Source organism: Spea bombifrons, chromosome 1 (assembly GCF_027358695.1).
Source record: "Spea bombifrons isolate aSpeBom1 chromosome 1, aSpeBom1.2.pri, whole genome shotgun sequence".
Taxonomy (NCBI): Eukaryota; Metazoa; Chordata; class Amphibia; order Anura; family Pelobatidae; genus Spea; species Spea bombifrons.
Genome location: NC_071087.1, coordinates 62,344,313 through 62,360,179, shown reverse-complemented (window position 1 = coordinate 62,360,179; position 15,867 = coordinate 62,344,313). Strand labels below are relative to the sequence as shown.

At 40.2% G+C, this 15,867-nt stretch overlaps 1 protein-coding gene across 3 annotated transcripts; it reads right to left on the bottom strand.

Annotated features, from left to right (window-relative positions):
- Positions 1-9,213: 9,213 nt before the first annotated feature.
- On the bottom strand, positions 9,214-15,853 carry PLEKHJ1 (pleckstrin homology domain containing J1). 3 transcript variants are annotated; one of them, XM_053462507.1, is made up of 7 exons: positions 15,781-15,853; positions 14,856-14,994; positions 11,000-11,067; positions 10,758-10,824; positions 9,816-9,906; positions 9,574-9,637; positions 9,214-9,490 (listed from the first exon to the last, which is right to left on the bottom strand). In XM_053462507.1, exons 2-7 carry the CDS (start codon positions 14,947-14,949, stop codon positions 9,425-9,427), a joined length of 450 nt encoding a protein of 149 aa, XP_053318482.1. In that variant the 5' UTR covers positions 14,950-14,994; positions 15,781-15,853; the 3' UTR covers positions 9,214-9,424. The 3 variants fall into 3 exon arrangements, with proteins under 3 accessions (XP_053318482.1, XP_053318498.1, XP_053318490.1); XM_053462523.1 differs by lacking the exon at positions 15,781-15,853 and adding an exon at positions 15,662-15,698; XM_053462515.1 differs by lacking the exon at positions 15,781-15,853 and adding an exon at positions 15,542-15,619.
- Between the last annotated feature and the right edge of the window lie 14 nt (positions 15,854-15,867).

Below are 15,867 nucleotides of genomic sequence, written 5' to 3'. Positions count from 1 at the left end.
TCTGTAGATATCTGGAGAAAGTTTATTTTATCGAGATAATTATCAATTTCTTCTATTGAAACTTTATTATTCAAATTATATAATTTCTCGTAATATTGATTAAATTTTTCTCCGATTGATTCTGGTGTATAATATGTCTTATTATCTATTATTAGTCTATGGACCCGGTTATTACTTTTTAATTTCTTTAGTCTGTTCGTCATCATTTTGTCTACTCTATTACTACCACAGTAGTATCTAGTTTTTAATTTCTCCATATTATGAACTGTTCTCTCCATCAATTTATCATTAATACGAGCTTGAATTTGTTTGATTTTTTGAATCTTATCTATAGTAGGATTTTTTTTATTCTCAGTAACTTCCTGATTATATTGTAAGTATAACTCCGCAAGATTTTTCCCTTGTTTCCTCCTAATTGTACTTTTAAGCTTAATTAAGTATCCTCTTAACACTGTTTTAAATGCACACCAATTATTTTCTGGAGACGTATCTACCGGATTGTTCTCTTTAAAAAATAAATCTATTAATTCTGATAAGTGTTTCACGTTGTCTTTATTCGAGAGCATAGAGTCATCTAATTTCCAGGTGGATCGTACATTCTTATTAATATTATTTCTTATTTCCATCATAATAATATTATGATCCGACCAAGTATTATTTCTAATTTCTATTTTTTGAATCCTTTTAATAAGTGGAGGAGAGCTTAATATGTAGTCGATACGAGAATATGATAAATGGACATGGGAAAAATGAGTAAAATCTTTTTCGAGTGGATGCAAAACTCTCCAAGTATCCATAAGTTCATATTTATTAAGAGAATTATTAAAAGCTCTTGCTTGGGATTTTATTTTTTCTTCATTGAGTCTTTTTTTAGGCGTTTTAGTATCTAATTCACTGTCTAAGACACAATTAAAGTCACCTGCTATAATGCAGCAACCTATCTTGATATTATCGACTCGCTCCAATATCTTATTCAGGAGACATACTGGAGCAACATTAGGTAAATAGACGTTAACCAAAGTAAACCATTCTTCATCTAATTTACAAACTATAATTATATATCTACCTTCTGGATCGTGAAATTCATACTTAATTTCTATTTGGAGTGTAGCAGAAAAAATTATTGCTACCCCTCTCTTCTTTTTAGTTTCATTTGAAGCATGAACCAAAACCGGGTATTTCTTCCCACCCCATTTATTACTGTCTGTTCTCCTCCAATGGGTCTCCTGAAAAAAGCCCACATCTATATGCTCTCTACATAAAAAATTATACACGATAGACCGCTTATGTGGCGAATTTAAGCCTTGAGTGTTAACTGAACACACCTTTATCATTCCAACATTCTAGGGATCACACGTCTACACTTCCCTATGCAGCTTATAACAAACCATATAACAGAAAAGGAAAAAACATATAAAGAAAACCTATCATACTTCCATTCATCTCGCTCCACTTTCGGCGCTGAAGGGCCGCAAGAGGAGGAAATGAAAACACCAAGAAAAAATACAATCTCATTGGTCCACACAGAATCTGTGGCCAAGAACTCATTCATCAAAGGACATAAAACAAAACTGTGGGGAGCATTAGATATACATCCTATGTCTCCCCCCATGAGGGGTCTCAAAACTGACACACCTCCTATGTCTAATTTAAGACATATAGTAGAGATAACACCGCTCACTGACTTTAAATATGTTATTCCAGTTATAATATTAAGGAGGCTAAGAAGACAATAATCTGAATTAACTCCTATAAAGAAATATTCCTAAACCGTAATTCTCTGTAAAGTCATATTTCTGTTAAGCCATTTTTTATAATAATATAAGGAAAAAAAAAAAAAAAAAAAAAAAAAAAAAAAAAACTTAGTGACTTCAGCATATCCATATCAAAACTTTACTCTATTAGTTTTGTGCATAACATTCAATCGTTCTTCTTCAATTTTCCTTATCATACCATTAAACACCTTCATTAATGTTTATTATGTATTATACATTAGTGTATTATAACTATATACAGTAGGTACTTTAAAAGAAAATACACACACCCTCTCCCTTACCCATACATTTACACTTGCCATACAAACACACACCCTCTCCCTTACCCGTACATATACACTAGTCATACAAACACACACACACACACACTCACTTCTGCCTCCAGCTTTGCCTTCAACTAAATGCCCCCAAGTCACTTTTCCACAGCCCCTTATTCCTACCTTGGAGCAGCTTCTGTTGGATGGCAGTGTGACTTCATGTGTGCAACATGAAGTAGAAGCCAGATAATCATTTATTGATGGCTGTTTGGTCCTTAAAGGAAACTCATCAGCATGAACTTAGGGAGGTACTGCTGAGGTCCACAGTAGTGGACTGCACTGGGAGGCGGGTCCCGCGGGACCCGCCAAAAAACTTGCGGGCGGGCGGTCAGGCACTGTACCTGCGTAACCTGTCCCGGTAATCCCGCGCAGTCCCGCAAGGCTGCCTTCTTGCTGCTCCCTTACAGTGTCTCCTAGCTTGCTCCGCCCAGGAACAAACCCGAGTCACGTGATGTGACGTCACTTCCTGTGACTCCGCCTTGTTCCTGGGCGGAGCAAGAGAAGAGACACCGTGAGGGAACAACTCGAAGGCAGCCGCGCGGGACTGCGCGGGAAATCAGGTAAGGAGGCGGGCATGATTGGCCACAAAAGTGGCGGGAGCGGAACACCCACATTGCGGGAGCGGGATTAAAAAAGTAGTCCCGCGCAGGGCTCTAGTCCACAGGCTTCTCATGTATTGTGGGTGCGGAATGAGGAGACCTCTGGATCTAGTGGGAGACTGCACACACCTGGGACCTCCTTAGTGGGATATGTCTTGAAATTTAGGGACACAATGCAGACACTGACAGGATTGGTACAACCCACAGGCAGCAAAATCTAGGCAGAAACACTGTTATGATTGCACTGCTTGGGACCAGGTTTATGAGGTGGGGGCACAGAATTTTGGCTCTCATACCCATCAGGCAGAATAAATTGAAGGCTGCTTAGGAGGGCTTGTTTATCATCCTCCAGCGAGTAGAAACCATTACTTATGTCAGGGGTTCTCAAACTGCGGCCCTCCAGCTGCTGCAGGACTACATTTCCCATACTCCTCAGCCAGCCCCTTAGCTGAAGGAGCATTATGGGAGATGTAGTCCTGCAGCAGCTGGAGGGCCGCAGTTTGAGAACCCCTGACTTATGTGATAGCTCTGAAAGAGAAAGGTAAGAAATATCATTAACCTGCTGAAAGCCTAACATGGCCCTGAGACTTTGGTACTAAGTGCTTGCAGTTCACCACAAGAAAAGCTAGATGGGGATCCTTTGCTAGACTCTAAGCGAAGCTAGGAACCAGGGATAGTTGCAAGAGGCCCAAATCAGTCTGCAGCTCTATGCTGAACAGAGGTTCCAGCTGCAACAGGTGCTAACCTCCTATGAAGGGATTTTTACTGGGAAGCCAGGGTAAACCACCTTAGCTAACCATCATGTAAATATCAGGGACCAACTGCCCCTAAGAAAGGTAGTTTACCGGGTATCCTCTGAGGTAGAGGCGCATATTCAGTGGGGAATTGAGGAAATGTGTAACCTAACGACAATTACCAAGTTCAAAAGCTCTTCGGCTGCCCCTGTGGTTATGATGCCAAAGAAAGATAAATCTGCAAGGCTCTGTGTGGATTACTGTAGATAGACTATAACCACAATTTTGATGCCTATCCTATGCCTAGAATAGATGAGTTGCTGGATCAGGTAGCAGGTATTTGACAATTATGAATTTACGCAGTGGATACTGGCAAATACCTATAACCCCAGAAGCCTGCACTTATCACTCTATTTGGGTTGTATGAGTTTTGTGTGATGCCTTTTAGGACAAAAAATGCTCCTGCTACTATTTAGAGAGTGGTCAACCAGCTGCCAGGAGAAATATGCAGTGGCATATATAGATTATATTGCCATATTCAGTAACACTTGGTACACAGAGTGTGAGGGACTGCATAGCAAGTACAGGGCTTACTATCAAACCAGGTGTGTATGACTGAGGTTCAGTACTTGGGACATAAGGCAGGAGGGGGCCTTGCATCTTGAACCATGTGAAGTAGTAGCCATCAATGCCTGGCATATGTCTAAGATGAAAAAAACCAATGATATAAATTCTGGGGACCCTGCAGGGTACTGTTTTCAGTGTCTGACAGTTTAAAAAAAAAAAAAAAAAAAAAGCCACATACAGACCTGACCATTTACCCAAACAAGTGCACTGCACCCTATGCTGGGATGAGGCCTTTATTAAGCTTAAGGCAGCCCTTTGTAACGCTCCTGATTTCAGTAGGAGGTTTGTGATGCCGACAGACGCATTTAATTTGGGCTGGGAGCTATCCTTGGCAGATTAATCCCCAAGTTGGGGAGCACCCAATAATGTACCTGAGCAGGGAACTGGCCTATGCAATGCTGAAAAAGGAGTGTTTAGCTGAGGTCTAGGTGTTACCACGGGAGAGACTTTAGTGTCGTTACTGATCACGATCAGGGAACAACTAGTGGCCTAATGCTAATTTTAAAGGGGGAGGTGTCATTCCATGAGTTGACATGCTTGGCACAGAATGGGTTAATGGATTTGACTGCATGGCTCAGGTAGACTAAAATTTGTTCACACTTTTCCCAAAATATAAAACTCAATTACCCAAGCTGTTGGCTTTGAAAGGAATATATTACCAGTGGAAGGATGAAGGGCCACACACCCCGAATGCATCTCCCTAGGGGGTGAAGAGGTCACTCAATGGGCATCAATGGTGAATTTATGAAATGCATAATCCAAAATATGAGTGGATAATTTTTGGGCCCCAGTATACATGACATCACTATGCCTGTGATGTGGTTTCAGGGAGACCAAATATGCCATGCAGAGATGAACCTAAACAGGGGTTATGCTTACATATCCCCTTAATGACCAATGACTTGCCAGACATGTCACGTAAAAATGGTCAGTTAATGCCTGAAGATGCGCCTGGCACATCATGACATTACATAAGCTTAGAAAGTGATCCAAGAAAAAAATAAATATAATAATATTGGATATTACGAAGCCCAAGACAAATATTAGAATCTTTTTAGCAGGTTTTTCATTAGCCATTTTGATGAGTTAACATTTTACCATATTTTATTATTTTTTTAGGAAATTAGATGATATGATCAAAAAAGGGTATCTAAAGAAGGCCCTTCTTGTTCTTGGGAAAAAAAACAAACCCCCAAAACAATATATAACTTGTGTGGGTACACTATGAATTCATAGGGGTGCCAATAATTGTGCCACTCAGCAGGGGGTGCCACATATCCCAGGAAACTGAACGGCTAGTCACACAGTGTTTCTTCACACAGTGTGTGCGAGCCATAGCTGTAAGCTTAGGGGGGTGCAGGTTTGTATGAGTGAATCTTAAGTGTTTAGGTGCAGCTACTGAAGGGGGAGAGGCCTACCACGTCAATCTCTGGCTTAGCATATAGTGATGGGGGTTATACTACACTACCATCAATGTCTGGCTCAGGTGTTTCAGTCATACCCTTTACTAACAGGCGTATAAAACCAATCACATAGACAGCAATCTCCATACACCAACATTGGCAGTGGAATGGGTCGTACTGAAGAGATGACTTTAAATGGGTACAGAAAGCGATCTACGTTCGCTTTCTGCACCCAGTGTTGCTGTAATGCCTCGACATCGAGGCATTCAGCAACACTGTGATCGGCATCAGGGGCCATCTCTGGCCCCTCCCTGGGGCGTCGTCAACCGTCACTGCGAGTGTTTTCGCCAACCGCAAGATGGCGGCCATCCTGTGAAAAAAAAACAACAAAGTTGGAAAAGTTCACCAGAGGGTCTCCAGACCCGCTAGAGAAGTCTGGCTCCACTTGCAGATTGAATACAGGTACTGCATTCAACCATGCAAGTCATTGGAGCCCAGCTTTCTAATCAGAGTGTGATTAGTAAAAATAAATAAAAAAAAAATATAAAACAGTAAAATGTAAAGATAATTTCCCACTGATGTCAGGCAAAAAAAAAAAAAAATACCGTATTTGCTCGATTATAAGACGACCCTGATTATAAGACGACCCCCCAAAATCAAAATATTAATTTAGGAAAAAAAACAAAAGCCTGAATAGAAGACTAGCCTATAGGAAAAGATTTTTACTAGTAAATATTAATTCATGTAAACTAATTTTCATATTTAATAAAAGCTATGATTGAGAAAAATTTTATTTGCCAACCTGCCCCCCCCAGTTATGCACATCTGCCCCGAGGCTTGCCACTCTGCCCCCAGAAATGCCTTATACCCCCCTATTTGCCACTCTGCCCCATGATGTGCCTTTTAACCCTCTATATGTCACTCTGCCTCCAGAAATGTCTTATACCCTCCTATATGCCACTGTGCCCCATGATATGCCTTTTAACCCCCTATATGCCCCTCTGCCCCATGATATGCCTTATACCCCTATATGCCACTCTGGCATATAGGGGGTTAAAAGGCATATCATGGGGCTGAGTGGCATATAGGGGGTTAAAATGCATTTCTGGATTATATATATATATATATATATATATATATATACTGCTAACAGCAATCACACTCCTATCAAGCCAAGGCAGCTAGTACATGCTGGAACCTGGGGATGTTAGACGTGTGATTACAGCCTCCCTATGCCATGCTACCACCCCCACCCCCCTTACACATCCATACTAACACACACACACACTCATTCCCAAACATTTAAATACTTATTCATTCCATTAATCACACATACACACACACGCTCAAACCCCCCACCCTCTTACCTGAACTGCAGATCTCCTACTCGCAGACTTCAGCAGGGGCCCGGCTGTGCGAGCAACTTCTCTGGCCCCGCCCCCAGAGGAAGGAGGGGGGAGGTAGAGTTATGTGAGGACTGTGCTAGCTTCCTGTTCTCCTGCTGCTAATAGCAGAGACGCTGCTCGCGATCAAAGCACGATAAGCAGCACAGCCCCAGCAGAATGAGGTCTGATTAGAAGACGACCTCGATTATAAGAAGAGGGGTATTTTTCAGAGCATTTGCTCTGGAAAAAACCTCGTCTTATAATCGAGCAAATACGGTATATATATATATATACATATACATATATATATATATATACATAAAAATAAAAAAAATAAAAAAATTAGGACATTAGCTTAAAACAATTCTCGCATGGAAAGAGTTAAAAAATTCTATGACCACGTTTAAAGTCACTGAGCTCTTCAGTACGACCCGTTCTACTGCCGATGTTTGTCTATGGTGCTGGCTGCCTAGGTGATGGATTTCATACATCTGTTAGCAATGGGTGTGACTGAAACACCTAAACGCAATATTAGGAGGATATCCACATACTTTTGATCAGAGTGTATATACATATGTGCAGCTTTAATTCCCATAGAGACAAGTTTGCATTTTATTTAAGCAGACTCCATGTTATTGCTTTCTGAAGTTAATTCTTGGAGGTTTTTATCACAATTATCAAACTGATTCACTTGTAGCTGGTGTAGGGGTAAGAGCCAATTATTTTCTCTCTATCTTGCCCACATAATGTTTGTTAGAAATAAGTGTGCTACCCTACCCTTCCTTTACATGCAGGAATTCATAAAACATTTAGCAAAGGCACTAAGTGAACAAGGCTGCATTACACTGCATTAAATTAAATTGTCCACAGCCCATTAAAACCCATAATCCTCCTTTGAAGCCCAATCATCCCAAAACACATCGAGCATACATGTGGTAGATAATTTATTACTCTACAAGGTTCAATATTGTCAATATTACAGGCTACATTTTCATTACAGGAAGAGATCAAGGGTCACAAATAAACAGCAGGGTTTATATTTTCATCGGTTGCGATGTTTATTACAGTACATCAAACTTCAACATTATTTACACAATCACCAACCACACTTTTGAATCTTAGGGGTTACAGATTAACTATAATGTATGCCATGTGACTATATACTTCCTAACTTTCCCAGTCCAGTAGTGCAGCCTCAGAGCGTGTCTGTAGCCAGTGGCACCTCTAAATTATATTAGGGGGTGTGTGTGTGTGTGTGTGTATAACACACGTGACAAGTTAAAGGATTTTATTTTCTTTCGTGGGCTAATATACATATTTCACATGTTGATGACCAGAATATACGTGGTACCAATTTAAGTCTGTTTTATTGGTATATGGCTTATACACAGACAAGGTTGTTTCTAAAATTACTAAGGTGGACATAAAAAGGACACAAATAGCAGTTAAAACAAGGGATCAAATAAAATGTTTGTCTCACATGACATCTTCTGACCGGACTTTTGCTATAGACGGCAGCCTGGCATCGGAGCTCACCACTTATCAAACAGTGGAGGAGGTTGTTGCTGCCAGCGTAAAGCACCGAGGGTGGATGCGCCATGCTTCAGTTATATATGTTATTTCGGGGATTGAAGTTGTTGTATACTTCATCTGGCAAAATCACCAGAGATAAACAGCAGTGTAATACAAATGTACTGCAAGATAAACAACTATTCAGAGAGAATCAGCATTAGGTTTTATCAAACTTTACAGGGTCCTACTGAAGTTTAACAACAACTGGTGCAACAGTAAATTATAACTGTGAATTACTGAAGAAACTGATTGGTCCATCAGAATAACCATTTAACCGGGATTGATGCATGTCACAGACTAGAATGTATTTATTATTCTTTTAATGGCAATGGATGTTCTGTTTCTATACCCCATAGATTACCGTATTTGCTCGATCCCCAGAAATTAATTTAGGAAAAAAAGAAAAAGCCTGAATGTAAGACTACCCTATAAAAAAAAGTTTATTAGATATATTTAAATATTAATTCACATGTAAATTCTTTTTTCATATTTAGTAAAAACTATGATTGAGAAAAATGCATTTCTTGTTTTTATTTCCTTTTATATGCCAACCTGCCCCCCCCCCCGACTTACCAATGCATCCCTATACTTGCCCCTAAGCTCCAGACTCCCTACGGGGGCAGCCAGTGGACATCTGCGCGATACGCGTAGACAACCTCTGCTGCGGCACGGCACGGCACTTCCGCCGGGGCTTCTACGATGGAGTTGAAAATGTTTTGCCCTATTGGCAACAAAAGGTTTAGTGATGCTTTGAGGCACTAGTGGGTCAATTATTAAACATGAAATGGGCAATATTCAACGCATAGTGATTAATGTTTGTATTTCCTGAGTTCTTCATATAATAATGGCACTCTAAAACTGGCATAGTACCGATGGCACAAACAGTCATTTTCACTACTGATGAGGTCAGGGGCCTCAGTTCATTAAAGAAACACCATGATAGTGAAGTATCAGGTGTGAGGAACATACAGCCAAAGAGAAGAACTGGGGAAGACAAAATGGCTGCAATGGCTCAGACGGCTGCAGGTTCTATCTGCAAACGAGACTCTTCTGAAATCCCGTACTGCTCCAAAGGGTCCTGCACCCAAAGGAGAGAAAATATTAGGCAAGGGAAGAAAAAAGAAACATTTGACAAAGGACGTCGCAAAAGCAGTTACTCACCTTCCCGGTCATCCTGAGTATTTCATTCCGATAAAACATGAGACTTCTCCTCATAAACTCGTAACTAAAAACAACAATTTTTGTGCTTTGAGGATGTTTCTTTTGCAAGCATTGCAACAAAAAAAATCGCGATAGCCATTGCATCTAAGCGGAAAGTCAGGGAAGTTCACCAAAATGAAAGCCTATCCTCCACAATAACAAGTTTCTATAGACATTTTGTAGGACTTCTCTTTGGCACCCACCTTGCATTGGTCAGCGCTTCTACCCATTCGTCACGCTGCTCTGAGCTCGCACACTCAAAAGTGTATTTTCTGTCTGGCTCATCAATGAAGTCTGTAAAAGCAAGAAGTTTACAAATGCTTATCTTACCCATTCAACATTTTCTCTTTAAGATCGAGTACAGTTGTGATTTTTTTTCTTCCTACAGACTTGCTTTGGTTGGTTTCTTGGGTGTTTAATAGCTATTTTCTATCTTTTTTTTTCTTCTATATTGTTTGTGATTGTGTTTGTTTTTCACACGTTTGGCACATTTTTCCCCCTGTAAAAAAACAAACTATCCCATTGTAAAGGTCTGGAATCAAGGTCAGTAGCAACCACGGGCGACCTCTTCATCCCACAGACCAATATTGCAGAGGCCTTTAGGAGGGGACTGGATACATTCCAGACAAAGACATTCATGGACACAGTATTTGAAATTCATTGTGGATGAAGCTGTGATTAAAGGAACAGTCATGCTAAATTTGTTTCAATGTCCCAGTAAGGCAAGAGCAGTATTTTAGCAAGAAATGATGCTCTATTACTAATATTGCGCTGCCCTGTCTGTTTCTGGTGAACACTAGGATAAGAATGTGAGTGAAGGTTTAGCAGGCATGCAGAGTGATTCTCCTTGAAACACAGGTAGACTGGTGACGCTTCAAATATTTTTAAACAAAAATCCCTCAAAAAAATGTGATAGACATTCACTCAAACTCATTTTATAAAATAACTATGATGTTATATTATTATTAATAATATTTTATAGAAGTTCCCTCTGGCTTCCAGTGCCATGCATAGTGTTGAAGGCTCAATCTCTCTCTGTAACCATATTTCTTGTGGTGATTTATTAGACTCCTGCAATTCTACCTTAAAACATGTGCCCCGTGTATTAGTGTGCCTTAGCGTCCCTCTCTCCTCTTTATACTCACATATGGAGAACATTGTTCCCACGTCCTTTATCACTTTGCAGTGTTCTAGCAGCATTGCTCCTATGGGCTAAGAAGAAGAGTAAAAAAAAAAAGAAGCAAGATAATTTAGTCACAGGCATAACATTAATAATATACCTGCATATTCAAATGTCATCTTGGATAAAACAAAAGGAACAGAGGGGCAGCGATCACATAAACTCTTACAGGATATTGGTGGACTTTGTAAAGAGGGATTTTCTTACCTCTTCTTCATCCGTCCTGAAGTAAAAGAGAAAATTGGCTACCAATTTCACTAGTCGCTTCTTCAGGGCTGGATGAAGGGATGAGACATTTTGTGTAAGACGTGGGTTGTGTGTTGGGACAAGTGTGATGCAATCATTCAAACACCAAAATAGATGTGTGCATTCCTATAAACAACATATTTTTAAGTGATACCATAATGCTACAACAACTAAGAGCATATTTAGGGCTTGTATTAATCACATTACCTTTCTTAATGTTCATTAGTGGTTGTTTTATTTACTTTTATTACTTGATGAAATATTAAAATAACAGATGTGATATTATTATTATTGTTTTATATAGCGCCATTAAATTCCGTAGCGCTGTACAATGGGCAGACAGGACATAACAAGTAGTATGTAACATAACAAATTGACAGAGACAACAGGTGAGGAGGGCCCTGCTCAAATGAGCTTACAGTCTAGAGGATCTTTATAAATGATTAAAAAATTGAAATGATTTTAGGTACTATCCACAAAAAAGGACAAGATGACAAAGGATAACTAGACCAATGCATCACTTAAAAATAATGCACTTACTACTATATTTGCATCAGTCGTGGTGTTAGTTACATTACCATAAATTATAGAAACAGGGTGTCAAACCTGATCCTTTCTTACTGCAGCATTTGCCCACAGCTCAATGATATACATATGCTATGATATACATATGCTATGTATCATCCTGGAAACATTGATATCTTTCCAGGGCTGGTTAACCAATTCTCAAGAATGCATTATTGGACCCAACTTTTGAAATGATAGCCCACCATGATTGTAACTGAGCAAACCTCGGGTAAGGGGATAAAGGATGTGTTTTGATTGACACAACTAACTTTAATACGGTACTAGAAATATATAAGATGTGTGTGTGTGTGTGTGTTCGTATATATAATATTTTGCAGCATTCATTCCGACCTGATCTATTAAGACTATGTTTACTGCATATTTGTTATTTGAATTTGGATGCTTTGAAGTAATTTAATATTTCTACAGACTGTAAAACATTTTCTAAATAAAAAAAACAAACACATAAAACAATGTTTGTGGATGGAATAAAAACTGCCACTGCTTCTTTTGGAAGAGAAAAGCCAAAGATAATTGCGGCTGAGCTAGAAGTTAAATGTCATCAGGTAGGTATATAGGGTTCTGTGTCTGGTATACATTCTTTGATTTATGGCATAAAACTGTAGCAACTTGCAATGGAAGACATATACACACAAGGCCCTCAACTAATATTGGCATTGGCACTCTTGGTAAAAATTGTTACATTACATTTATTTATAAAGCGCCGGCAGATTCCGCAGCGCTGTTACAGTCAGTAGAACAATTTAGAAACACATACAATAACAAACTGGTGCAAAGGAGAAGAGGGCCCTGCTCTTGTGAGCTTACAATCTAGTCGGTGGTTGAGGGGGAAGTGAGACAATATGAGAGGACGGCTCGGATGGGGATGAGTTGATCTGGTTCCGATAATGTGTTGAAGCTGTTTGTTCTGATGGCTTTGATTAGGATGATGGTTGGGAGTAATGGGAAGGAATGTTGTACGCTTCCCTGAACAGGTGGATTTTCAGAGAGGTTTTAAAAGTCGTGTACGAGGCAGAAAGTCTGATCGAACGGGGAAGGGAATTCCACAGGAGGGGAGCGGCACGGTTGAAATCCTGAATACAGGAGTGAGAAGAGGTAACAACAGTAGAAGATGGCTGCAGGTCGTGAGAGGAGCGAAAGGGACGGGTAGGGGTGTATTTGGATAGGAGGATAGATAATGTAAGGGGGTGCAGAGTTGTTGAGGGCTCTTTAGGCCAGGGTCAGAAGTTTAAATTTGATTGTGAAGGGTATGGGGAGCCAATGAAGTGATTGGCATAGCGGGGCAGCAGAAGAGGAGCAGCGGCAGAGAAAAATTAATCTAGCTGCAGTGTTGAGGATGGATTGAAGCGTTGAAAGGCGGGAGAGGGGGAGACCGGTTAGTAGGGAGTTACAGTAATCCAGGCGGGATATCACAAGGGAGTGGATTAGTAACTTGGTGGTTTCTTGTGTGAGGAAAGGGCGGATTCGAGAGATATTTTGCAGGTGGAGGTGGCAGGATTTGGTGAGGGACTGGATGTGAGGGATGAAGGAGGAGAGAGCAGAGTCAAGGGTGACACCAAGGCAGCGAACCTGGTCTGTTGGTTGGATAGCGTGGATATATGTGTGTCACAATTATGGCACCCTTACAAATTCATATGAGAAAAATATATTTGAAGTATATTCCCAGTGATATTTTTCTAGTCATATTTCCTAGTCATTCACCACAATTGGTAAGAGCAAGAAATATAGCTGTGATGTGCACCAAAAGCTGTTGAGATTCACAAAATAGGAAGTGGCTATAAGAAAATAGCAAAAGTATTGAAAATACCCACTTCCACCATCAGCGCAATAATTAGGAAGTCCCAGTCAACTGGAAATGTTATGAATCAACCTGGAAGAGGACGTGTGTCTATATTGTCTCACTGCACTGTGAAGAGGATGGTTCGAGTGGTCAAAAAAATCTCCAAAGATCACAGCTGGAGAATTACAGTTGTTAGTTGTGTCTTGGGGTCAGAAAGTCTCCAAAACTTCAATCTAACGTCACCTACTTCCCAAGTTGTTTGGAATGGTTTCAAGAAAAAAAGTACACTACTGGTGCTTCAAATGGGATTAGGTTCTAGGCTCAGATAAAACCAAAATAGAGGGTTTTGGCAAAAAACACCAAAGTGAGTTTGGCACACACAGAGATATAGCAATATGGAGTAAGTACCTCATGGGACTATAAAATATGGTGGTGGCTCTTCAGTGTTTTGGGGTTGGTTTTCTGCCAGAAGACCTGGACATTTTGTTAGGATACATGCACCCTACCAAATATCAACAGATGTTAAATGAACACCTGACTGCCTCTGGCAGAAAGCTTAAAATGAGCCGTGGTTGGATCTTCCAGCAGGGCAATGATCCAAAACATACATCAAAATCAACACAAAAAATGGTACTGACCACAAAATCAAGGTCCTACCATGGCCATCAAAGTCCCCTGACTTGAACCCAATTGAAAGCTTGTGGGCTTAGGGGAGTCCACCTGCTTTGACCTTGAAATTTGAAGGATTTAGAGAGGAGGAATGGTCTCAGATCCCAATGTATTCTCCAACCTCATCAGGCATTATAGGAGAAGACTCGGAGCTGGCAAAGGGAGGTCTAGTATTGACTATAAGGGTGCCAAAATTTTGCCACGCTTACATTCATTTATTTGTTTTAGACCTGTGTTGCGTTTGGAATGGTTTGATATCTACAAGATCAGAGTATTTTTTAAAGAAAAGAACAAAAGGTTAAACAATAAAGACAATTTTCACAGCCTCCTTTGCTCATATTTGCCAAGATCTATTGTACTTATATTGAGAATATTCTTTATTATATTCTGTATATATGAATATGATAATATAATACAGAATAGTATATTCTGGATTATGAACAGTGTTCAGCAAATGGTGATTATATTAAATCCTACGTGATAATTGCTGACAACCATGTGTGCATTTCAGCTGGTGGCTAGACGGGTATGGTAGGTAGGTGTTTTCACCCTTGTCACCCTACCATGTCCCCTAACAATGGTGCACAAATCTGATCATCTGAAATCTTTGGGAGAGGTATGTTAAGTGGAATGAATAAAGATGCAGATCCTGAAAAAAGTTTGTCTCTTGGGTTTGTATTAGTTATATACGGCTCATTTCAATCGGTAAACATATTGGAAAAGTTACGCATCTAGTCATAAGATTGGTGATGACACATTGTATTTTGGGGATACACTTACCACACCCTTTCTTTGGGCCCTTCATATTCAGTTCATCTGCTTTCTCAGCCCTCTGCCTGGAGAGGGACAGCAGCTCCTTCTCATTATAACGCATCCTGATCCAGCAGCATGACCTGGGGACACCACCAGAACTCTTGGACTGGAAAACAAAGTAACATACCGTATTTGCTCGATTATAAGACGACCCTGATTATAAGACGACCCCCCAAAATCAAAATATTAATTTAGGAAAAAAACAAAAAGCCTGAATATAAGACTACCCTATAGGAAAAAAGTTTTACTAGTAAATATTAATTCATGTAATCAAAGCTATGATTGAGAAAAATATATTTTTTATTTCCTTTTATTTGCCAACCTGCCCCCCCCAGTTATGCACATCTGCCCCCAGGCATGCCACTCTGCCCCCAGAAATGCCTTATACCCCCTATTTGCCACTCTGCCCCATGATGTGCCTTTTATCCCCCTATATGCCCCTCTGCCCCATGATATGCCTTATACCCCTATATGCCACTCCGGTAAGCAGCACGGCCGAAGCAGAATGAGGTCTGATTAGAAGACGACCTCGATTACAAGACGAGGGGTATTTTTCAAAGCATTTGCTCTGGAAAAAACCTCGTCTTATAATCGAGCAAATACGGTATATTCACTAATACTGGGGAGGGGACACAACACACACCAACACACACAAACTGTGCCCCAGAAATGAGACAATCACATCTGTAACAGGCTTTATAGCTTATCAGGGAAACCAACCCCACCACCTTTGCAAAATGCTGTTAATAGATTGTTTCTTCAATTCCACATACAGATACTTCCTATAGTTTGAATAAACACCCTGTACCACCCAACAATCCAGCAAACAAGGAAGGACGTTTACACACCTACGCAAATCACACGAAGTCCATTCAAATATTTGTATACATACCCACTATGAATCCTCCACACCCGGAAATAAGCCTTGTGTTCGCCTGAGTAAAGTTGTTGTTGTTGAGACGGTTCGTCACGTCCGATT

Excerpts from the sequence above, each read along its gene's own strand:
- PLEKHJ1 (XM_053462507.1), bottom strand. The coding sequence starts at position 14,949 with ATGCGTTATAATGAGAAGGAGCTGCTGTCCCTCTCCAGGCAGAGGGCT. Across the intron at positions 9,638-9,815 it reads GAAGCGCTGACCAATGCAAG|TTACGAGTTTATGAGGAGAA; the intron begins GTGGGTGCCAAA and ends TGTTGTTTTTAG. Across the intron at positions 9,491-9,573 it reads TACTCAGGATGACCGGGAAG|GACCCTTTGGAGCAGTACGG; the intron begins GTGAGTAACTGC and ends CTTTGGGTGCAG.